This window comes from Amblyraja radiata, chromosome 28 (genome assembly GCF_010909765.2).
Source record: "Amblyraja radiata isolate CabotCenter1 chromosome 28, sAmbRad1.1.pri, whole genome shotgun sequence".
Classification (NCBI taxonomy): Eukaryota; Metazoa; Chordata; class Chondrichthyes; order Rajiformes; family Rajidae; genus Amblyraja; species Amblyraja radiata.
Genome location: NC_045983.1, coordinates 30,295,742 through 30,320,303, shown reverse-complemented (window position 1 = coordinate 30,320,303; position 24,562 = coordinate 30,295,742). Strand labels below are relative to the sequence as shown.

The 24,562-nt window shown below is 43.1% G+C and overlaps 1 protein-coding gene across 3 annotated transcripts; it reads right to left on the bottom strand.

The window, feature by feature from the left end:
• Positions 1 to 403: 403 nt before the first annotated feature.
• Positions 404 to 24,002, bottom strand: LOC116989061. 3 transcript variants are annotated; one of them, XR_004416120.1, is made up of 7 exons: positions 23,757 to 24,001; positions 16,051 to 16,146; positions 13,452 to 13,564; positions 11,390 to 11,513; positions 3,340 to 3,527; positions 3,133 to 3,254; positions 404 to 737 (listed from the first exon to the last, which is right to left on the bottom strand). XR_004416120.1 is itself a non-coding variant. In XM_033046208.1 (6 exons), exons 1-6 carry the CDS (start codon positions 23,794 to 23,796, stop codon positions 3,195 to 3,197), a joined length of 621 nt encoding a protein of 206 aa, XP_032902099.1. In that variant the 5' UTR covers positions 23,797 to 24,001; the 3' UTR covers positions 404 to 3,194. The 3 variants fall into 3 exon arrangements, 2 of the variants coding, with proteins under 2 accessions (XP_032902099.1, XP_032902100.1); XM_033046208.1 differs by having other exon boundaries at positions 404 to 3,254; XM_033046209.1 differs by lacking the exons at positions 404 to 737; positions 16,051 to 16,146 and having other exon boundaries at positions 2,925 to 3,254; positions 23,757 to 24,002.
• Positions 24,003 to 24,562: the final 560 nt, after the last annotated feature.

Sequence of the window (24,562 nt, the reverse complement as noted above, 5' to 3'; positions counted from 1 at the left end):
ATATCATACATCTAAAATGGAAAAAAATAAGTACACTAGGTTCACTGTCCTGCTGTTGCTTCTGACTTTCATTAAGGGCACAGATAATATTATTTGTTGTTCCAGCGACTTTTTATGGCAATATTGCTGATTTATCAAAGATGAATACCGTTTAATGTTGATGTAAATTGGAGCTATATCTTTTAACAGTGAACCAATTGCAAATACTTTTTCTTCTGGTGTCTTGATTAATTGGCCTATTTTCTACTTTACAGCTTTAAGGGTTTATGTTACTCAGTTGTTACAAGCTAGTGGAGATGAATTAGTAAGATGTGTTTTATCAATTGTGCCTTCTGTATAGGGCCTTCTAATCTGATAAAGTTGGGTCAAAGCAATATTAATGATTAGGGCCACTTTTTAAAAAAAACGGAATTATAGCGAGGTTCATCATGCCGTAGTTGTTCCTACGGAATGGTTCCTAGTTGTTTGCTGTCTTTTTGTCATAAAATTGCTTGGAATAGATTTGCACCGGAGAGTTTAATTGTAGACAGGTGATCCTATGGTACATCATAGTTTGGCTCACCCCAAACCTGGCTTTTACCAAGTGGTCCTGGTCAATCAGCACCTGCTCTATAAATACTTGTGCGAATTAAGAACATGATGATAAAAATTGATTGTCTGCAATTCTTCAAGAACATATCTCGCGCTGTTATATCCCTCCAGGATTTAAGTTGTGAATCTTGTAAACGTTGTCATATCTACAATATTTTAATAACTGATTTTATTAACATGCTCAAGGCTGACATTTTGCTTCAGTTCATGGAAGTATAAATAAACATACAGCAATAATGCAGTCAGTTTGAATCCCCAGTAAACTTGATAATCAAAGAGCAATCATTTAATATTATTAAAATTTCTCCTTTATTTTCAGATTATAACTTGTTCTGGTATAGGCTACAATGTCTTGTCCTGCCCGCTTTTAACAGAGAAAAACAAATGTCTGGAATTAGATTTGTTTGTGTTTTCTTTCTATGAGAGGCAATCTTAGAGCTACCTGCTGTGCTGCTATTAGAATTAAATATCTAACTTGTAAGCTTAATGCATAATGAAACACTGCTTTTGTCTTAGCTGTTGAGGAAGAGAAAAATAAACATGTTTGGTGATGTAATTGCTTTAAGATGAACCATAAATAAGTGAAAACAGACTTAAAATGTATACATGAGGCACTGCAGATTCTGGCATCTTCAACAAAACACGAAGGCTGAAATCCTGTGCAGTTCCATGTACGTCCTCGCGTGTTAAAGTGCTAGCTGGTCTTAGAATTTCACAACAAATGGACAGATCATATTTTTTTAAAGGAAAATTACATGCCCCTTTAACCATAATGGCAAGCTAGTTTATTGTAGGAGAGTAGATTCTCTACACTAATTCCCGCTTTCTGTCATTTGCAGTCTCTCTGCTGTTCCAAATGGTTACATTGGCAATAACAGCTTCCAAACTGAAAGCACCTCAGGTCATCCATTGCTACCCCTACAAGACGATGACAGAAAAAAGCAGGGAAAATTTAGATCAATATCACTGGGAGTTTAGAAGCTTGAAGGTCATGGGGAACGGGGACAGAAACAATGAAGAGACCTGAAGCAGTCTAGATATTACAGATAGTAGCTCAATGAGATAGACAGTATCCATTCCTTCTCTCCAGCATCTGGAGTTCCTTCCTATAAGGACACAGGTTAATGGAACCCCCTATGACAATGTCTACAAACATCTGGCGACCCTTTAGAACGTCCACCTACGACAACCTACGTCCACCCGCGACAAGCTACGACAAGGTAAAACAATTCAGTCGCCGGTTGACGTAGGTAGTCGCAAATGAAATTCACCAAAGTCCGCACCGGCGACAACCTATGTCACCCTGGCAACAACCTTCGACAGCACCTAAGTCAGGAGAAGTCAAGCTACGACATGCCCACGGTCGCCAAAAAGTTTTAAACATTCCAAAAAAAATTATTTGGGCGACTGAGGAGACCATACAGGCGACACCCCGGCGACAGCCTAGTCACCTAAAAAATCGCCTAAGTGGGACAGGGGCATTACTCCTCCTATTTCCTTATACCTTTCCATGACTTACAGCTGCAGAGCTAGTTTGGTTTCCTAGCTGAATTCAAGGGGGAAAAAAAATGAAATGAACACTGCATTCATCAATTGAAAACAAAATGTCCAGTGCTCAAACTCGACTCGGGGTGGTTGCAGGTACAGGAGACTGTAAATGCTGGAAACGGTTGCAAGAGGTGCAGAACAGCTAGGGAACTCTGAACAGGCAGCATCGGTGGAGGGAAATAGCCAATGTTTTGGGTTAAGACACTTCATCTACACTGAGAGTATGGAGTTGGAGAGTAGTCAGTGTAAAGTGGTGGACGGGGACGTTTGACAAGAGCTTGTGAGTGATAGGTGGATACAGGAAAGGAGGGCTTGATTGGCAAATAAGTTGGTGCAGCAGGGAAGGATGGAGGGATAAGTGGAGAACGAAAGACTCCTGATTCCACCTTTCTTCCCAATATCTTTTAAATGTCCTTGTACTTGCCTCAACTATTTCCTCTGGCACCTCGTTCCACATACCCACCACTCTGAATGGAAAAAGTTCTCTTCACTTTAAACCAATGCCCTGTAGTTCTTGATTTTACCCTCCCCTGGGAAAAAATACCGTGCATTCACTCTTTCTGCCCCTCGTGAATTTATACATCTCCAAAATCACCCCTCCGTTCTCCCACACTTTAAGAAATAAAGTCTTAGGCTGCCCAACCTCTCCCTTTAACTTAGACCCTCAAGTTCTGGCAACATCCTTGTAAATCTCTGCACTTTTCCCTCGCTATTTACTTCAAAAATAAAAGAATGCAGTAACTTTAGAATTATTCCCTAACTAATCCATAATCAAGACGTAATAATTAAAGCAAATAACATTTAATACCTTTTGAAAGTTTCAATTAGAAGTGTAGACAATACTACTATTGACATGTAGGTTTGTCATGGTGAAAATGTTCAAGAATTTAAAACTCTCTCCCTCAAATAAATGGACTAACACAAACAAGTTCAGTGAAAACATTTTAAATCTTGAATTATACTGTATGTAATTGTATTGCAGTGTCCGACTACCTTCATTCAACAGAGTCGAGTTCCTGAGTAAACTAGTCTTGAGTGAATAGATAATCTGTCCATTATTTTCCTTTGTCTTCATTTTGTACAAGGAATACGATATGGATCCAGATACACCAGAGCTGTAAATGGAAACAAATCTCTCGGTTAACTGCTCTGGAAATAAGGTTTTTTTTGTTAATGTTTAAATGCCAGTGTTTTTCTCACCTCCGCACCCATACAAAGTATCCTTCCAGAGATGAGTAATCCTGTTACAAACCACTGGCTGTAGACAGAGGCAGCAGTTACAGGCAGCACAAGTGTCTTTGTTAAAATCAGTTTCTGGTATCCATACAACCAAATGGGAAGTATGTGTATTCCACTGATGGCCCATGTTCCTAGAGAAGACCTGAAATCTGAAGATAGAACATTTACATGGATAGAACATTAGAGAATTTCAAGAATACAGTTGCTTTACCCGAGACAGTCACAAAAGGCTGGAGTAACTCAGTCCATCAGGCAGCATCTCTGGAGAAAAGGAATAGGTTACTCCAGCAACTTGCGTCTGTCTTCGGTTTAAACCAGCATCTGCAGTTCCTCCCTGAACAAATGCTGTACCTGACCTGTTTTCCTCAGTCCTTAAAAGATTGAATATTGATTTTATTAAGTGTCTAATAATTTGATTGAATTTTAACTACATGAAAGGAATACATCAAAGCAAGGGAAATGGGGCAGGATATTGAAGGAGTGGATGAGGGATTGTTAATAAACCAGTTTGATGGTGAAAGGCATGCTCCCCATTTGTACAGAATAGTTTTTTTGCTTCCATTTCCCTTTATATTTATCATACATTGATACAGCGTGGAAACAGGCCCAACTTACCCATACTGGCCAACATGTCCCAGCTACACTAGTCCCACCTGCCTGCGCTTGGTCCATATCCCTCCAAACTTGTCCTATCCATGTACCGGTCTAACTGTTTCTTAAACGTTGGGATAGTCCCAGCCTCAAATACCTCCTCTGGCAGCTTATTCCATACACCCACCACCCTTTATGTGAAAATGTTACTCCTCAGATTTCTATTAAATCTTTTCCCCTTCACCTTGAACCTATGTCCTCTGGTCCTCGATTCCCCTAGTCTGGGCAAGAGACTCTGTGCATCTACCTGATCTATTCTTATCATCATCTTATACACCTCTATAAGATCACCCCTCATCCTCCTATGCTCAAATTACTAGAGACCTAGCCTACTCAACCTCTCCCTGTAGCTCAGACCATCTAGTCCTTGCAGCATCCTCGTAAATCTTCTGTGAACCCGTTCAAGTTTGATAATATCTTTCCTATAACATGGTGCCTAGAACTGAACACAATACTCTAAATGCGGTCTCATCAACATCTTATACAACTGCAACATGACCTCCCAACTTCTATACTCAATACTCTGACTGATGAAGACCAATGTGCCAAAAGCCTTTGACCCCCTTATCTACCTGCGACTCGACCTTCAAGAAACCATGCACCTGCACTCCTAGATCCCTCTGCTCTACAACACTCCTCAGGGGCCTACCATTCAATGTGTAGGTCTTGCCCTTGTTAGATGTCCCAAAATGCACCACCTCACACTTCTCTGTATTAAATTCCATCAACCATTCCTCAGCCCACCTGGCCAATCGATCCAGATCCTGCTGCAACCATCTTCACTATCTGCAAAACTACCCACTTTTGTATCATCAGCAAACTTGCTAATCTTGCTCTGTATGTTCTCATCCAAATGTGTGGATTATGCCTCCACTTTACATAACCGGTGTGTATTTGAGCTTTTAACTATAAACCCTGGTGAACGCATGCAGTATTTTAGGTAAGTACATTCCAACAACTCTTAGTGTACTGATAGGCCTCCAATTACATGGTTTCTTCCTACCTCTCAGGAATAGCAAAGAAACATCAGCAGTTTTCCCAAGCTAACTGGATAATATGAATATTGGAAAAAGTGAGCGATGAAGGTTATAATTGAAGGTTAAGAAATCGAGGCTGCGATAAGGTGCAGAGCAAGAGCATGTCTTCCTTAACTCGGTCTGTAAATGTGGAACATAGATTTAACCTCAGTGGCAGTAGGATTTGAGAAATATTTGCAACAAAAAACATAATATGCAGATGGGCGTGGGTCTGGGACTCATTGCCTGAACAGACAATGGATGTAGAAACTCTCATATTTAAAAGGGATCTGGATATGCATTAATGACCTGCGTTCGTTTTCTCAGATCTTCGGTTTCCTCCCACACTCCAAAGATTTACAGGTTTATAGGTTAATTGGCTTGGTATAAATGCAAATTGTCCCTAGTTGGTGGAGGATAGCATTAATGTGCAGGGATCGCTGATCGATTCGGTGAGCCGAAGGGCCTGTTATAGTGCTGTATATCTAAACTAAACTGACCAGCAGGGTTAGAGCCCTAGGGTAAAGCTGGCTTGGTGCTGCTGAAGTCTAGCTGTAAGGTACAACCATCCCCCCCCCCCCCACTTCAAGTTGTGGTGGGATCTTGAGTCACACGTGGCATAGCAAATAAACCCTCGTCCAAAAAATTCCTTGCAGACCTTTGATGTACAGTAAAGCCGTGCCCCCTGGCTTTGCTTTCAAAGCTGTAAATGTCTGCAAAGTTACAGGTAACAATGAAATGCAGTAAAAACTTTAACCACACATATAACCATATAGAACATTTCAAGAGAAAAGTGGCCTGTTTTAGATTTCTGTGCAATATTATGATTCCCTGCTGAAATGAACAGGTCGTGCATAAATGGGGTTAAGTGCTGGGGAATCTCAGCAGGCGCGCTCAGTCATTGGATTTCACTGGGTGTCCAGAGCCAGGAAATCATTGGAGCTCACAAGGCACAAAATCTAGCAAAAGTTACATTGTACAACCTAGCAAAATCAGAACCATTATATATCAATACACTCATTTTTATCATATCTTATCTTCTTATCAATTAGTTCAAAATTCATTACAGTCAATCCTTAGAGAAAATAGTGTGACTTTTTTTCGCACAGTCTTGTCCTTAAGCCAAGTTGCATTAGATTTCTTTGGATGACTTCCCAGTCCCTCAGCAAAGTTGCACTTCAGCTGACTGTAACTGGGCGTGGAAACTACTTGAGTGCTTGAGTCTCTTGCTCTCTCACTAGGACACACTGAGGGGGGAGGGGGGGGAAGAGGGAGCCCTTGACCTGATCTGGCTCCTACAGGCAGCAGGCCAGGGAGGAGCATGAAGGAATCCTTCCACGAAAGTGCGTTGGAATGCCAAGTTGTCAGCCAACTCCACCCAGATCAGTAAAAACCTGTATCGTGGCCAGTAATGAGAAATGCCAATTCCCAGAGTGAAAGTTGACTCTTTTCCCCCTCACACATTTTCAAAATACAAAAGTAATTTTCCATAAAATTTGGTTGAAATTATTAAATTAGAATTTCACAACTCAAAACCCCCCACAATTTATATTGTTTTTAACTACCTTGTGAGGTTAAACTATAACTCAAATATTTAATATTTCAGTTGAATAAATTAGAAAACCAACTTGCATAGAGGTCTATATTTCAACATCTATTCCCTAGATTAAGATCAAGTTCTACAGCCTTTGGCCAGGAGAGAGACCAAGAGAGCAGAGCTCCCTCCTGACCTGACCAGTATTTTGTCACGATAGACTCCTGGGCTTCTGCCACACACTTGGCATTACAGGCCATGAGCATGCTGCAGCAGATACTAAGGTCATAAGTGATAGGAGCAGAATTAGGCCATTCGGCCCAACAAGTCTACTCTGCCATTCAATGATGGCTGATCTATCTCTCCCTCCTAACCCCATTCCCCATAACCCCTGACATTCAAACTATCATCGCTGGAGAGAGTTGGTTGGCAAAGCTGTCGGTTTAAAGTGCTGTAGGAACAAGGAAGTGCAGTTGCTGGTTTACCAAGGACAAAATTCAGGAGTGACTCAGCGGGTCCGTCAGCATCTCTGAAGAACATGGATAGTTGACGTTTCCAGTCGAAACCCGAAACGAAACGTCAACCATCCTTTTTCTCCAGAGATGCTGCCTGACCTGCCGAGTTACTCCTGCACTTTGTGTTTATCTTTGTCATAAACCAGTATCTGCAGTTCCTTCCAAAACACATGCTGCCTGACCCACCTTTCCACTTTAAAGTTTTAATTTGTTCTTGAAAATGTTACTAACATGGACCACATTGGTAGCCACTGATATATCCAAATACTTAAAAGGTATTTAAGAAGGAACTGCAGATGCTGGAAAATCGAAGGTACACAAAAATGCTGGAGAAACTCAGCGGGTGCAGCAGCATCTATGGAGCGAAGGAGATAGGCAACGTTTCGGGCCGAAACCCTTCTTCAGACTGATGGGGGGGTCTGGGGAGGCGGGGAGAAGTAAGGAAAAAGGAGGGGGGGGGAGCCCGAGGGCTAAGGGAGAGGTAGGAAGGGGAGGAGACAGCAAGGGTTAACAAAATTGTGAGAATTCAATGTTCATGCCACCAGGATGCAGACTCCCCAAGCGGAATATGAGGTGCTGTTCCTCCAATTTCTGCTGTTGCTCACTCTGGCCATGGAGGAGGCCCAGGACAGAGAGGTTGGATACAGAATGGGAGGGATAGTTGAAGTGCTGAGCCACCTGGAGGTCAGGTTGGTTAGTGCGGACCGAGCGGAGGTGTTCTTCGAAATGATCAAAGGTATATCCCCTAATGTTTTTGAGAATTAAATCTGCTCAGGTTGTGCTGGGAATCTGGAGTGAATGCCTGCCCTCCATTATGTGAATCAGCCACTGTTTGGGTGCGGGAGGAGAGGTTGCCAGAAGGGCTGGTGTTGGTGGTGGGACTGCTCAGCAGTGAAATACAGGGATGAGGTCTGTACATTAACCAGCACAATGAGTGTGGACCAGTGGTGGGGAGAGGTACCATGTGTTGACATGCCACCTGGATCCTATCTCTTTCATCATGTCTAGTTGGATTTTGCTGCCTCCCCGTTTCTTTATCTGCACCACCCAGACATTTGTGGTAACAATACCCATGCAATTGCCCAACACACATCATAGTGCACGCACTGACCGTCCTGACAAAGCTCTAAATGCCGAGCGGCTGCACCACTCACCACATACCCACCCTCGCTAGTGATCTCTCCACATCAAGCCTTGGGATGATGTATCACAGGTTTCATGCAACTATCTCAGCAGCACAGATCACTCTTTATACACAATGCCACATTGAACTCTTTTACCAGCAAATACGTCAGCACTCCTGTGAATGCATCCTGACCGTTATGCAAAATACAATTTGCAAAGGCTCATTTTTATCCCAGGGTGTCAATGCAGGGTCAAACTTTCAACCATGGACATCCTGCATCAGGAGTGCAAATAGACGCAAGGACCAGCGGTACGAATATTGACTTCTCTAACTTCAAGTAACCCTTGCTTTCCCTCTCTCTCCTTCCCTCCCCCTACTCGTTCTCCAACCAGTCAGATTCAGATTCAGATTCAGATTCAATTGTCATTGTCAGTGTACAGTACAGAGACAACAAAATGCATTTAGCATCTCCCTGGAAGAGCGACATAGCAAATGATTTGAATAAATAATAATAAGTGTCCGGGGGGGGGGGGGGGGGGGGGGGTGATTGGCAGTCACCGAGGTACGTTGTTGAGTAGAGTGACAGCCGCCGGGAAGAAGCTGTTCCTGGACCTGCTGGTTCGGCAACGGAGAGACCTGTAGCGCCTCCCGGATGGTAGGAGGGTAAACAGTCCATGGTTGGGGTGAGAGCAGTCCTTGGCGATGCTGAGCGCCCTCCGCAGACAACGCTTGCTTTGGACAGACTCAATGGAGGGGAGCGAGGAACCGGTGATGCGTTGGGCAATTTTCACCACCCTCTGCAATGCCTTCCGGTCGGAGACAGAGCAGTTGCCATACCATACTGTGATGCAGTTGGTAAGGATGCTCTCGATGTTGCAGCAGTAGAAGTTCACCAGGATCTGAGGAGACAGATGGACCTTCTTCAGTCTCCTCAGGAAGAAGAGACGCTGGTGAGCCTTCTTGATCAGAGTTGAGGTATTGTGGGTCCAAGAGAGGTCATCGGAGATGTTGACTTCCAGGAACCTGAAGCTAGAAACACGTTCCACCTCCGTCCCGTTAATATGGATGGGGGTGTGCGTGCCGCCCCTGGACTTCCTGAAGTCTACAATGAGCTCCTTGGTCTTCTTGGAGTTAAGGGCTAGGTTGTTGTCAGCGCACCATGCTGCTAAGTGCTGGACCTCCTCCCTGTAGGCCGACTCATCGTTGTTGCTGATGAGGCCAATCACCGTTGTATCATCTGCACACAGTCTGACTATCCCCGATTATATTTTATCTTTGCTTGCTTTGTCGTCACCTTCTCCTAACTAACAATGATCTATTCTACATTTTCCTTGATCCTCGTCTCTTTTGATGTCTCATTCCGCAAACTTACCCTTCCTTATCTCTGTGTCTCCCTCTCCCCTGACTCGGTCTGAAGAAGGGTCTCGACCCGAAACATCACCCATTCCTTCTATCCAGAGATGGAATGAGACGGGTGCCCCTGTCCCACTTAGGAAACCTGAACGGAAACCTCTGGAGACTTTGCGCCCCACCCAAGGTTTCCGAGCGGTCCCCGGAGGTTTTTGTCAGTCTCCCTATTGGTCGAAAGTGGTTTCCGCTTCTTCTTTGTTCCGGCGATTATTTCAAAAAATTCAAAACCGGCCGTGACTAAAAATAGGTTGCCGTTTTAAAAATCGGTAATTTTTTAGTCGAAGCCGGTTGCGATGCTAGTTGAAGGTGGTTGCCGGATTCCACTACCTGCAACCTCTGGCAACCACCTGCAACCTCCGGCAACCACCTGCAACCTCCGGCAACCACCTTCAACTAGCATCGCAACCGGCTTAGACTAAAAAAATTGCCGATTTTTAAACTGGCAACTTATTTTTAGTCGCGGCCGGTTTTGAATTTTTTGAAATAATCGCCAGAACATTGGAGAAGCGGAAACCACTTTCGACCATTAGGGAGACTGACAAAAAAACCCGGGAACCGCACGGTAACCTTGGGCGTGGCGCAAAGTCTCCAGAGGTTTCCGTTCAGGTTTCCTAAGTGGGACAGGGGCATTACTCCAGCATTTTGTGTCTATCAAGCACCTTCCCCTTATTGTACATATTTTCACCCTGTTAGGATCCAGCTGCATTACAACAGCAAGAGAACTTAACCACAAATTGTTTTACTTCTTCCTACAACCTGTTGAAAGAGGAAACTGCTTATTTCAGCAGGAACGAATGTGGTACCTGGGGACTAAATGACTTACCCACTTCTATAATCTATATTTAGCCTACATTCAGTTCTGCTGCAGAAATGGTTTTATTTGAACAATTCTACCACATTACCAATGCCATCTCAGGGTGTAAACAATAAAATTATCCACATGGTTTACATCTCCATATACACTGGTTCCACAGAAATTTAAAGATATAAAAAATGTACATCAACATGGCACCTAGCACAGAGGCAGTCCATAGTCTGAAGGGCAGATTTCATATAAAAATAATTCGCCATCATGTACTCACCAAGTTTCTATTTTAATATGGAGAAGTCTTGACAAGCTTCGTTTGCCAATGGCTACATTTCCCCCCTCCTCGGATAAGCAGTCCAACCAATAACTTCAGACTATGATATTATTTTAATCCAAATTTAAAAGGCAAATTTGGAATGAATTTTGAAAATATAAAATGAAATAAAATCAGTTTTCACAATCAGTGTGAGATTGATCAAATTAAGATTCTGTAAGCAGAACTAACTACTATTTCCCTATTGTCACCTAGTTTATTATTTGTGAGCGATAAAGATTAAATTACTGGGATTAATTTTGTTCCTCCGCTGGCCTTGCAGCGCCAGAGACCCAGGTTCATTCCTGACTACGGGTGCTATCTGTATGAAGTTAGTACGTTCTCCCCGTGACCGCGTGGGTTTTCTCCGGGTGCTCCGGTTTCCTCCCACACTTCAAAGACGTACAGATGTGTTGTTTAATTGGCTTTGATATTTTTTTTAAGTAAATTTTCCCAATGTATAGGATTGTGTTAGTGTACGGGGATCACTGGTCAGCATAAACACTGTGGGCCGAAGGGCCTACTTCCACGCTGTATATCTAAAGCAAACATTTTTACTGGTTGACAACCAGATGGAAATTGTAATTTTCCATGTAAATGTAAATTTGCTTAATAAATGAATAAAGTAGTTATCGTACCATTTGACATGATTTTCTGAATCAACCAAGGACTCTTCTCAAACTTCTTCTTCCATTCAGAGCCCAAGGAGCTGTGTGTACAGACGAAAACACACCACTCTAAGCTGCTCATAAAATGGCCCCACTGGAAAATAAAATAAAAACAAGCAGTTATCTGCAATCTCTTTTCATTCAACCGATAGACGTTTACATGGAGGTGACCAATTTTTCATATCCATAACAAAACACACAAAGTGCTGGAGTAGCTCAGCGGGTCAGGCAGCATTTCTGGAGGGAATGGACGGGCGATGTGACTCTTTCCTATTGAAAATGATGAATGATATTTTCATTCATCATGATGAACAGGGTAGAGTTGCTGTCTTCCATCACCAGAGACCTGGGTTTGATCCTGACTAGGGGTGCTGACTGTACAGAGTTTGTACATTGTGATCACGTGGGTTTTCTCCAGGTGCCCCGGTTTCCTCCCAAGCTCCAAAGACACACAGGTTTGTAGGTTAATTGGCTTCTGTAAATTATAAATCATCGCTACTCTGTAGGATAGTGTTAGCGTATGGGGTGATCGCTGGTCGGCGCAGACTTGGTGGTGGGCTGAAAGGTCTGTTTCCATGCTGTTTCTCTAAATCATCAATCTGAAACATTAATTTTAAAATCGCTCTTCATAGATGCTTTGTGACGCACTATTTACAGCTTTTCTTAATTTAAATCTAGAGCATCCATGGTACTTTTATCTGTCGCCGAGCCTAACTTCAGTATTTTCTTAAAGTGTTTGTTTACTTTTTCATTCAAAAATTATCACCATCTCAACCAATCTTAGCATCAAGATGTTCATCGATATAACAACCCACTCTGCAACAAAATTTCCTACAGCCTCTCCTCACTCCTAGTCAGGATGTTAAAGTGATCGATGTTGCATTAGAGACACTCTGAAGTGAATAAAGGGCCTGTCCCACTTGGTGATTTTTTTCGGCGACTGCCGGCGTCATATCAGGGTCACCGAAAGATTTTGAACGTTTCAAAATCCAGCGGCGACAAAAAAAAAGTTGCGACATTTGAGGAAACACCGCGCGTCAATATGTCATCACGCCACGTCACCGCTGCATCACGCCACGTCACCGCTGCATCACGCCACGTCACCGATGCATCACGCCACGTCACCGCTGCATCACGTCACCGCTGCATCACGCTACGTCACCGCTGCATCACGCCACGTCACCACTGCATCACGCCACGTCACCGCTGCATCACGCCACGTCACCGATGCATCACGCCACGTCACCGCTGCATCACGTCACCGCTGCATCACGCCACGTCACCGCTGCATCACGCCACGTCACCGCTGCATCACGCCGCGTCACCGCTGCATCACGCCGCGTCACCGCTGCATCACGCCGCGTCACCGCTGCATCACGCCGCGTCACCGCTGCATCACGCCGCGTCACCGCTGCATCACGCCCCGTCACCGCTGCATCACGCCGCGTCACCGCTGCATCACGCCGCGTCACCGCTGCATCACGCCTCGTCACCGCTGCATCACGCCACGTCACCGCTGCATCACGCCGCGTCACCGCTGCATCACGCCCCGTCACCGCTGCATCACGCCGCGTCACCGCTGCATCACGCCGCGTCACCGCTGCATCACGCCGCGTCACCGCTGCATCACGCCGCGTCACCGCTGCATCACGCCGCGACTTTTTCGGTGACCTGACACGTTAGTCAATGATGCCGGCAGTCGCCGAAAAAAATCGCCAAGTGGGACAGGCCCTTAAATGTCTCTGTGGTGGTAATTTTACAATCTCTATTAAATAGTGCATGGTTTCTCTATTCCAATAGAAGTGTCTCATTTTACGCAAAATCACACATCATTATTACAGCTTCCACCCTCAGGAGAGATCTTACTAGAGCTACTGCGGTAAGTTCTCTCTTTATTTAACTTGTGCATCGCTCCCCTTTTCCTTTACCTGAAGCAAACTGGAAGAAGTGGCCATGCGTCAATTGAAATGGGCTAATTTTGTGCTCTGTTGCACACAGTCGTTTTCATAGCTAATAACTGTTTCGCACTTACATTGTAGAGCGAATTCCACATCATGCTACGCCCAATGTTGTCAATAAGCACATCAAACCAGGCTCCAAATTCAGATGTCTGGTTTAACCGGCGAGCTGCAAATCCATCTATACCTGTAACAGTTGAAACATTTTGTAAATCAATATCTCAGGGTAAATATATGGAAGACTGATGATGAGTGCTATTTATGGCTGTTAATTAGCTCATCAAATTGGAAAACACGTATGCCCGAGTTAGTGTTGGCATGTAGACCTTATTCCATACCACATTTAATACAGTACTCAGCATGGAAACTATTTATAAACATTTGTCACTGTAAACCCACGTGGCTCCTGGATTTTCCTCGTTGTACTCCACTTAGTTTCTCCACTTTTGCCACCTGTTGAAATATTCAACACCAATTTAAAGCTTTACCAATAACCAGCCTTGCTGGATTAATTGGTAATAAAATGAAAATACACCCTCTGGCACAGGATGAATTGAATGTTCTGTATGATCATTGAACAAGATGCCGGAGTGAAAGTCTTCACTTGCTAAAGGACCAGTACGTTTCATTGAGACATCTACAGAATTTTGAAAAGAGCACAAAGAAAGAATCAGTCATCCCTCATTACATCACACTTCATTAGAATTGCTAGCTTCCAATAACAACGTATGATCATGTCTTTATATAATTAATCACATGATTAAAATATTTTGCATGATAGTGTTTTGCATTTTTGAGATTAATATTTGGTCTGATACATTAAATGCAAAATATATTCACACTTAGGGCAGCACTGTGGTAAATCACTAGAAATAACAACAGAGGCCAGACAAGTGCCCTCTGGCTCCAATGCTCAAAGCAGTTATTGATAACTAACCTAATTGTTATCATTTACTTTTAAACTTTGGAGAATAAACAACATCACCAAATTCGTAGCATTTAAATGTTCCTCCATCCTAAAAAAATATTCAAATACATTTTTCTCTCAAACCTAACATTTGAAATTGTTTCTGTGGAAAACAAAACCTCAAGATAAATCAGAATATTGTGTAAAAATTTGAGCACCCTATCTTTGAACGTTCAGTTCAGTTTAGTTTATTGTCACGTGTACCGAGGGACAGTGAAAGGCTTTTGTTGCGTGCTAACCATAGTTGTCTCCACACTGTATCTCTAACTAAACTAACTTAGGACAAGAAAAAAAAAGTATGGTTTGACAGATAAAAGTTCATAAGTAGGAACAGAATTAGGCCATTCGACCCCATTGTCTACTCCGCCATTCAACCATGGCTGATCTATCTCTCCCTCCTAACCCCATTCTCCTGCCTTCTCCCCAAAACCCCTGATATCCGTACTAATCAAGAATCTATCTATCTCTGCCTTGAAAATACCCATTGACTTGGCCTCCACAGCCTTCTGTGGTAATGAGTTCCACAGATTCACTACCCAATGACCAAAGAAATTCAACGTCCTTCAATTCTGAGGCTATGACCTCTGGTCCTAAATTCTCCCACTAGTGGTAACATCCTCTCCACATTCCCTCTATCCAGGCCTTTCATATCATGCAACGCTTCTTGTGAACATGGTTAAGTGGGAACTGTGTTCGAAGAGATCCCAAGCTTAAGTCCAGGGACAAACGCAACAGAGGAGAATGCAAAACAAATGTGAACATACGGATCCTGAGCATCCAAAAATTATATCTGTTAATAAAGTTAAATGTTCACATGCTTAACAGATGATAACTTCAGTAATAAATGAAGATTGGGTAATGAATTCTACCTCGATTGGTGAAACCCGAGCTGAAAAAGTAGAGGGAATGGACAGGTGATGTTTCAGGTCGGGATGCTTCTTCATTCTGAAGAAGAGTCTCTACCCAAAACATCTCCTATCCATTCCCACCACAGAGTTCTTTCCGCTGACTGGATAGCACGCAACAAAAAGCAGCTTTTCACTGTACCTCAGTCCACGTGACAATAAACTACACTAAAATAAAGATGCTATCTGACCCACTGAGTTCCTCCAGCACTTTGTATTTTGCTTAGGATTTCAGCATCTGTAGTCTCTTGTGTCTAAAAAAAGTATTATTTTTAAAATAACCCCCCCCCCCCCACAAACAAAAACCTATATACACTATTTTGAAGTATTTAAGTAGCAGTTTGTATTTAAAGAGCTAAAGGAAAGTTTTATTTTCATTATTAATAAAAGGAAGTTTGTGCTTTATTAAGAAGAAAACAGATGCGGTAGAATCCCAAATTTAAGAGAACTAGCAACATAGCTACATAACCCCAAGATTAGAAACCTCAGACATTGGGCAGCACAGCAGTTCTCCCTGTGACCTGCGTGGGTTTTCTCCAGGGACATCGGCTTCCTCCCACACTCCAAAGACGTACAGGGTTAATTGGCTTGGTATAAACGTTTTTTTTTTTTTTTAATTGTCCCTCGTGTAGGATAGTCTTCATGTGCAAGGATCGCTGGACAGTCAGTGGGACAAAGGTCCTGTCTCCACACTGTATCTCTAACTAAACTAAATTGAAGCAGATTCAGGTTATGTCAAAACATCTCCTTCCCACCCCCCCCCCCCCCCACAAAGGATACATTTTAAAGATGAACACTTACCATCAAGAATAACAGATGTCAGATAGCAAGGAATAAAAATTGTAGGATAATTGAAATGCCACCAGCCAATCAGCAGTAAAAGTAGCCTTATGTAACCTGAAAATGTAAAAAAGACCTGGATTTTAGATAAAGCAGAGAATGTTGATATACTAATAAACCTCTCCCTGTTCCATCCCACATTCCTTTATTGGAACTTTTCATAACAAGACAAAACAAAGGCAATATTCCTTGAACACTTGCTCAAATTTGCTTTAAAATATACTTTTTAACGATCTTCCCAAAGGAGTGCCAAGTTACAGACTGGTCTCCCATACGGAACCCATTCACCCCATCTTGTCTACATTGGCTTCGTACTCAAATTACGTTTAATTTCATTCATGTTTTGTACCCAGGATCTCTAGTCTTCGATCCTTCACCTAATGGACGCAGTTCCCCTCCAGCCCCTCTGAAGATTTACAGCTCTATAACCCAGATTTGTGTGTGTGGCTCATTCATGCATCCCAATCTGCTCTGACACCTCCAATGACTTGTGTATCCATACCTCTTCCAGGTATCTGTAGAAAAATATCCCAATGTCTATAAGGTCGCTCCTTTTTCATAATATCTATATTCATCATTTTTTCCAACTTTATTCGCCTTTCTTCTGCCTGTTTCATCAGCATCTTAGTAATCTCTGCCTTTGCTAAGATCATGTCATAAAGTGATAGAATCATAGAATGATGGAGTCATAGAGTCATAGAATGCGGAAACATACCCTTCGGACCATCTTGCCCACACTGACAAACATGTCCCATCTACACTAGGCCCACCTGCCTGTGTTTGGCCCATATCCCTCAAAATGTTTTTAACGTAGTCACAGTACCTACCTCAATTACCTCCTCCAGCAGCTTGTTCCATATACCCACCACCTCTGTGTGGAAAAAGTTACCCCTCAGGTTCAGAACCAGGGGCCACAGTTTAAGAATAAGGAATAAGCCATTTAGAACGGAGACGAGGAAACACTTTTTCTCACAGAAAGTGGTGAGTCCAGGGCGGTGGAGGCAGGTTCTCTGGATGCTTTTAAGAGAGAGCTAGATAGGGCTCTTAAAAATAGCGGAGTCAGGGGATATGGGGAGAAGGCAGGAACGGGGTACTGATTGGGGATGAACATCCATTATCACATTGAATGGCGGTGCTGGCTCGAAGGGCCAAATGGCCTACTCCTGCACCTATTGTCTATTGTTCCTATTAAATCTGTCACCTCTCGCCTTAAATCTATGTCCTCTGTTCTTGATTCCCCTATCCTGGGCAAGAGACTCGGTGCGTCTAGCCTATCTGTTCCTTTCATGATTTTGTACACCTCTATAAGATCAAGGAGTAGAATTAAGCCATTCAGCCCATCAAGTCTACTGCGCCATTCAATCATGGCTGATTTATCTTTCCCTCTCCACCCCATTCTCCTGCCTTCTCCCCAAAAGTTTTGATACCCGTACTAATCAAGAATCTGTCAATCTCCATTTTTAAAATACCCATTTATCATAATCCTCTTCACAGTTCACAGTATGGCTAAGACTAAAAGTGCTTTCTTCCACAATGGAGTATGCCATTTGTAGCATTTGTTTTATGCAATTACACTCTTAGTTTTTCTTGACTAACATTGCCATTGTAGTATATTTAAAAGTTAAGCAGAAATTTCTGTTCTCTAAACCACAGCTGACTTAGTTACAATCTCAATTTCTGTCAAGGACAGAACTTTAATTTTAAGGCCACAGATATAATTGGTTACAAATGTTCTTGTAAAGTGTTTTTTAATGAATACGACCAGAACTTATTTGTATGGAGACAGTGCATACTGATACCAGAATAATCAGAACATAGTGCATGTGTTCTTCATGCTTTGATCACTTCAATTGTACTGAGGGTAAATGTTTACAAAATGTCCATGAATTAGTGCAAAACTGCTATATTTGTAAAACCACACAGACATTGAAAAAAGTTAAACTATTTATTAGTTATATTACAAAATCATGTGCAAAATCACGAGAGGAATAGATTAAGTAGAGTCTTTTGCCCAGAATAGGGGAATCGAGAACCAGAGGACATAGGATTAAGGTAAGGGAGAAAGATTTAATAGGAACCTAAGGGGTAACTTTTTCACGCAAAGGTTGGTGGGTGTATGGAATGAGCTGCCGGAGGAGATAGTTGAGGCAGGTACTATCGCAATGTTTAAGAAACATTTAGACATACAAGGATAGGACAGGTTAAGAGGGATATGGGCCAAATGCAGGCAGGTGGGACTAGTGTGGAAAGGGCATGTAGACTTGTGTGGGCAAGTTGGGTCAAAGGGCCTGTTTCCACACTGTAAGACTCTGTAACTCTACAAGCAAAACCCAACTAATTCAAGGTTCATTAGCACAGTCTGGGGAGATATGCCAATTTGTGTACAAATCAAACCACCTGCGATCCTATTCCCATTGGACTGTTGCCAACTCAAGAGCCATCCCAGTTGATTATGGCTCCACCTCACCTGTACTTTTGATTAGGACGGGTATCGGGTGTTATGGGGAGAAGGCAAGAGAATGGGATTAAGAAGGAAAGATAGATCAGCCAAGATTGAATGGCGGAGTACATTTGATGGACCAAATGGCCTAATTCTGCTCCTATCACTTATGAACTCATCAGATAACAAACCCGTCAATGTTAATTTTTGAACTAACATTTGCCAGCCCCAAAACCATCATCATGAATCTGTTCAGCAAGCTCTCATTTCATAACATTCTGCCTGTTACGTGTCGACTGGAATGACCCACTATGCTTCTGTTGTGGCCCAACTAATGGATTTGTATGGTTCCAGTTTGACCTCTCTCCTCTGCTTTAACAAACAGAGGACACTGTTCCTCATGCCTTCTTAACATAAATAGTCTTGCCAACTTAAAAAATCTGTGGCCATGCACTCTACACTAAGTATCATTGCACTTGGCTCCCTTTCCCCCGGAGAGTGGTGGGTATATGGAACGAGCTGCCAGAGGAGGTAGTTGGGGCAGGTGTTGCAACAATATTTTCAAAGACATTCAGGCAGGTACATGGATGGGAAAGGTTTGGAGGGATATGTGCCACACTTGGACAAGTGGAACATCTTGTTTGGCATGGCAAGTTGGGGCAAAGGACATGTTTCCATGCTGTATGACTCTATCTTACATTTCAGATATTTTACTTTGTCATGTCGTGTGCTCCAAATGCTTTACCTCAGACTTCCTTGGATTATATTTCATTCGTCACTTCTGCCCACCTGACCTGTCCATTTCTAACGACTACACTGCCAAATTTGATGCCATGACCAAACTGGTTATTCATTGCTCTTACACAAGCCCAAATCATTTATACCCTACAATTTTACCAAGCCAATCAGCCTGCAAACCTGTGGGGAGAGGCACAGGATTTTGTAGTGTGGGAAGAAACCGGAGCTCCCGGAGAAAACCCACGCAGGTCATGGGAAGAGCGTACAAACTCTGTACAGGCAGCACCCGTGGTCAGGATCAAACCCAGGTGTCTAGCGCTGTAAAGCAGCAACTATAACCGTTGCGCCGTCATGCCGCCCCACGTCTTGAAAAGGTGATCAGACTATTGTTTTGGAGGTGGCCACTATCAAAATTGTTATTGGCCATTTATCAACCATGATCGAATGATGCCTAGGTCTTGTTTGAAAGAAACAATGAAATAGGTGCTTTGGATCACCGTGTCCACGCCAACCATCAATCACCTGCTCACACCAGTTCTATATTGTCCCACCTTCACATCCACTCCCTACCCTCTAGGATCAATTTACAGAGGCCAATTACCCTAAAACTGGCTAATGTGCAAGGTGAGTCTTGCACATAGGAATGGATTGTTTTATTCATTGTGAAGTTGCCAATGGAATGGAACATTGGGCAATCAACTTTCAATTATCAAATTGGTGGAGGGTGGAATTTTGTTGCAAAGAAACCGAAGATAAACACAAAAAACTGGAGTAACTCAGCGGGTCTCTGGAGAAAAGGAATAGGTGATGTTTCAGGTCGAGACCCTTCTTCAGGCTGAGGTAAATGGGAAACGAGCGATATAGATGGTGATGTGGAGATATATAGAACAAATGAATGAAAGATATGCACAAAAGTAACAATGATAAAGGAAACAGGCCATTGTTAGCTGTGTGCTCAGTGAAAATTAGTACAGACAATGAGACTCAACAAGATGACTTTGAAACTGGTACGACTTGGGTGTGTGAGGGATAGAGAGGGGATTGTAGTTCGGTAATCAATTTCATACCACTGGGTTGTAAGCTGTCCAAGCAAAATGAGGTGCTGTTCCTCCAATTTGCGTTTGACCTCACTCTAACAATGGAGGAGGCCTGGGACAGAAAGGTCAGTGTGGGAATGGGAATTAAAGTGTTCGGCAACCGGGAGATCAGGTAGGTCCATGCGAACTGAGCAAAAGTATTCAGCAAAACGATTGCCCTGTCTACGTTTGGTCTTGCCGATGTCCAAGAGTCCACTTCCAGCTCCTTCAACATTTGCTCTCCATCTTCCCATGGCACATTCCTGTGCAGTTGCAGAAGATACCGCACCTGGAATTTCATTCCTCCCATCTCATCATCCACAAATGCAAATGATGTTTCTTTGTGTAGTTGATCAAAATTAAAAGTGTCACAATGTTTTTATTTGCATGTTCACATATTTTACAGAGAGAGAGAGATAGATCAGCCATGATTGAATGGTGACTTGATGGGCCGAATGGCCTAATTCTTCTCCTAACATTTATGACCTTGTGCTCCAGTTTCCTCCCACGTCTCAAAGATGTGCAGGTTAATTAGCCTCTAAAATCGCCCCTAATGTGTAGGGAGTGCATGACAAAGTGAGACAATGTAGATCTAATGTCAATCGGTGATCGATGGTCAACGTGGACTTGATGGACCGAAGGGCCTGTTTTAAACTAAATAAAATAGAGCTCAAAATTGTCAATGAAGCAGCTTTCCTAAGAATCTCCTTGGTTTTGCCTTTTATTTCCATTCTTGCAGAATAGTGGTTTGAATTACTTCTGCGGTTTCTTGAGTTGAACCTAGGCATGTCGTTTAAAAATGGAAGGTGTAGAAATTGGATGAGGAAAATGGATTCATAATTAAAGACGCTAATTTAAAACCCTAGCGGCCTTTTTAATTTTGATCAGAAACATGGTGGTGAGAATAAAACATGCTTTGGATTCTCTTGGAAAATATTTTGTTGAACATCTTTAAAATAGTTTACATGTTATTAATTAACTGGATAAACTACAAAAACATGTTCACAGAAGGTATTCTCGGCTTTACTCGCTATAATTAATTTAAAAAAAGGAATACAAAACCCAGGTGCAATTTACCAGCTATCAATAAAATCCCACTATGTTACATTCCAAATATTTAGGTCTTTGTATTCCTCTTTCTTTTGGGAAGTGCAAATATTTTGTTTCTCCCTTTTAGATTTACCCTCCAACTTAAAGCTTGCTTTTCATCCAACTTCTCTCAGTTCTGATGAAAGGTCATTGGCCTAAAGCAGTAACTCCATTTAATAGACACACATTTTCATCAGTCACGGTCATACAGCACGGAAAAATGCCCTTTGGCCCAACTTGTCGATGCCCCATCCAAGCCAGTTCCATTTACCCACATTTGGCCCATATCGCTCCAAACCTTTCCTATCCGTGTACGTCTCCAAACGTCTTTCAAATTTTGTTATTGCAAAAGCTCAACTACTTACTCTGGTATCTCGTTCCATATACCAACCACCCTTTGTGTGAAACAGTTACCCCTCAGGCTCCCGTAAAATCAATAGGAAATCGGAGCACCCGGAGAAAACCGACGAGGTCACTGGGAGAACACACAAACTCCGTGCAGACAGCACCCGTAACCAGGATCGAACCCGGGTCTCTGGAGCTGCAAGGCAGCAACTCTACCGCTGCACCACCGTGCCACCCTAAGCATCTGCCAGGGCAATCCAGCTTGTGAATGTTGGGAGCGAGATAGAAAAGGGCAGTTAGGGAACCAAGTTAGTGGCTGTGGAAGAGAGAATGCCAGAGATGAGATTGGTGATGGTCTGGGAGATGGTGACTGGTGGTTCATAGGTTCATGGGAGCAGAATTAGGACATTCGGCCCATCGTCTTGTCCGCCATTCAATCATGGGTGATCCATTTTTCCCTTTCAACCCCATTCTCATGCCTTCTCCCCATAACCCTTGGCACTCGCACTAATCAACGGTTGTGGTCAAGGGGTTGGTATGAGGTGTCAGAGAGCTGGTGCCTCGTCTATTAGTAGAATTTTACTGACAGTTTGTAACTGCCACCTTAAATTTCTTTCCGACATTGTATTTCATTTATTAATTACAGAGAATACAGCAGAGGACACTTGGTGCAAACAGGTTTTTCCAGCTAACGCAGTTGATGACTAAGCAATTTAAAAATGTGCTGCACTGTATTTTCCATTCGAGGATCTAACGCAAATTTTACACTTGTCACACGTTTTTAAATGTGTAACTTAATTATTTATACTTGTCTGTTCATCCTATTTCTGCATCTTCTGTTTCAAATTGCACACCAAGGTCCCACTAGCAAGAATTAGAGGGAGCAGCAATATACGATACGATACAATCGGACTTTTTATCCCAGGAGGGAAATTAATTTGCCAACAATCATAAAAACCACAAAATCCATGAAACATGAAAATAAAGTGACGAGTGTGGTTTGGGGATGTGCAAGGATTAAGGAGATGGGTGTCAGTCTCAGTCTACCCCACGACAGAAGGGGGAGCAGTTGTACAGTTTGATAGCCACAGGGAAGGAGGATCTCCTGTGGCATTCTGTCCTGCATCTTGGTGGAACCAGTTAGTTGCTGAAGGTACTCCTCAGGTTGACCAGTGTGTCATGGAGGGGGTGAGCTGTATTGTCCAGGATGCTCCGCAGTTTGAGGAATATCCTCCCCTCCAAGACCACCTCCCAAGAATCCAATTCCACCCCCAGGACAGAGCCAGCCTTCCTGATGAGTTTGTTGATCCTATTGGCATCCTAGCGGCCTTCGCCCTGCTGCCCCAGCACACGGTAGCGAAGAAGACGGCACTGGTTCCAACAGATTGGTGGAACATCTGCAACATCTCACTGCAGACGTTGAAGGGGCTTTCTCAAACAGTGCAGGCGGCTCTGTACCTTCTTGTACAGGGTCTCAGCGTTCCTGGACCAGTCCAGTTTGCTGTCCAGGTACACTCCAAGGTATTTGTACTACTCTTTCACTAAATCATAACCATACTTAATTAGCCAAGTATGTTTTGCAACATACGAGGAATTTGATTTGCCATAGTCATACCAATAAATAGCAACAATACACACAAATACATTTTTAACATGAACATCCACCATTCAAATTAAATCACTACTCTGCAAATATGGGATGAAAAAAAAACATATTAAGGGGTTCTTGCAAAGGCATTTTTCCAACAGGACACTGTTGTAGCACATTAATAAACGTTAATTGTCTGGGCACAATCCAGGTGATAAACCTATAAACGTGCAGACGGCAGATCAGGTTACAATAATATTAAACCCATTCATTTCCTTTCAACAGCGCATCAGTCATACTCCTCAAACACACACATCATATCCGCGTATTTAATATATAAATAAATATATAATAAATAGAGATGTCATAAATCTGAAAAAAATCCACTCACCGATAATGTTTGGCACATAAACAAAAACTCTCCAACGCATATCTAAGGCAAAAGAAACGTTAACATGTATAGGTTGGGATCCAACTGGCCGTCGGATTTAGTCACCTGCTCGCGTTTATAATTTGTGGCTGTTAATCCGCTGAAGCCTCGCAAAATGCGGGTGGCTTCAATGTTGGAAACCCAAATAAATAGACAGCACGTTGCAAGAGAAGTGACGGGGCCCGCCTCCTTAAAACCCAACCCAGGGGTTATTTGCAGAGCGGTGATCTATATGTGCGCTGCCTCTGTTTGTCCTGTCGGAGGAGTCAAGGGAGCAGAACGCCCTCTGGTTCCTGTTTGGCTGTTACTGTCCTGAACCGTCAGCTCCAAAGATCTTAGAGCTGCTCTGCTATAAGATTAGATTAGATTAGATATAATTTATTGCCACACAGCCAGGCTGGTGGAAATTTGGGTTGTCTGCAGCGATGCAATAATAAAGAACACACAACCACAATAAAACTGTAACACAAACATCCACCACAGCATTCATCACTGCGGTGGAAGGCACAAAATTTGGCCAGTCCTCCTCCATTTCCCCCCCGTGGTCAGGACCAGAGTCCAGAGTCAGTCCAGGATCGGCTCTTCCTCACCGGAGACCGCGGCTTTAAGTTGTTGTAGGCCGCAGGCCGGCGGTCAAGATTTAAAGTCCCCGCCGCAGCCAGAAGCACCGTAGACTGCAGGGCCGGCGGTCGAAGCTCCCCTCCAGGGGTGATGGTAAGTCCACGCCGGACCCGCGGTAGAAGTCGGCCGCGGGCCGGCAGTGATGG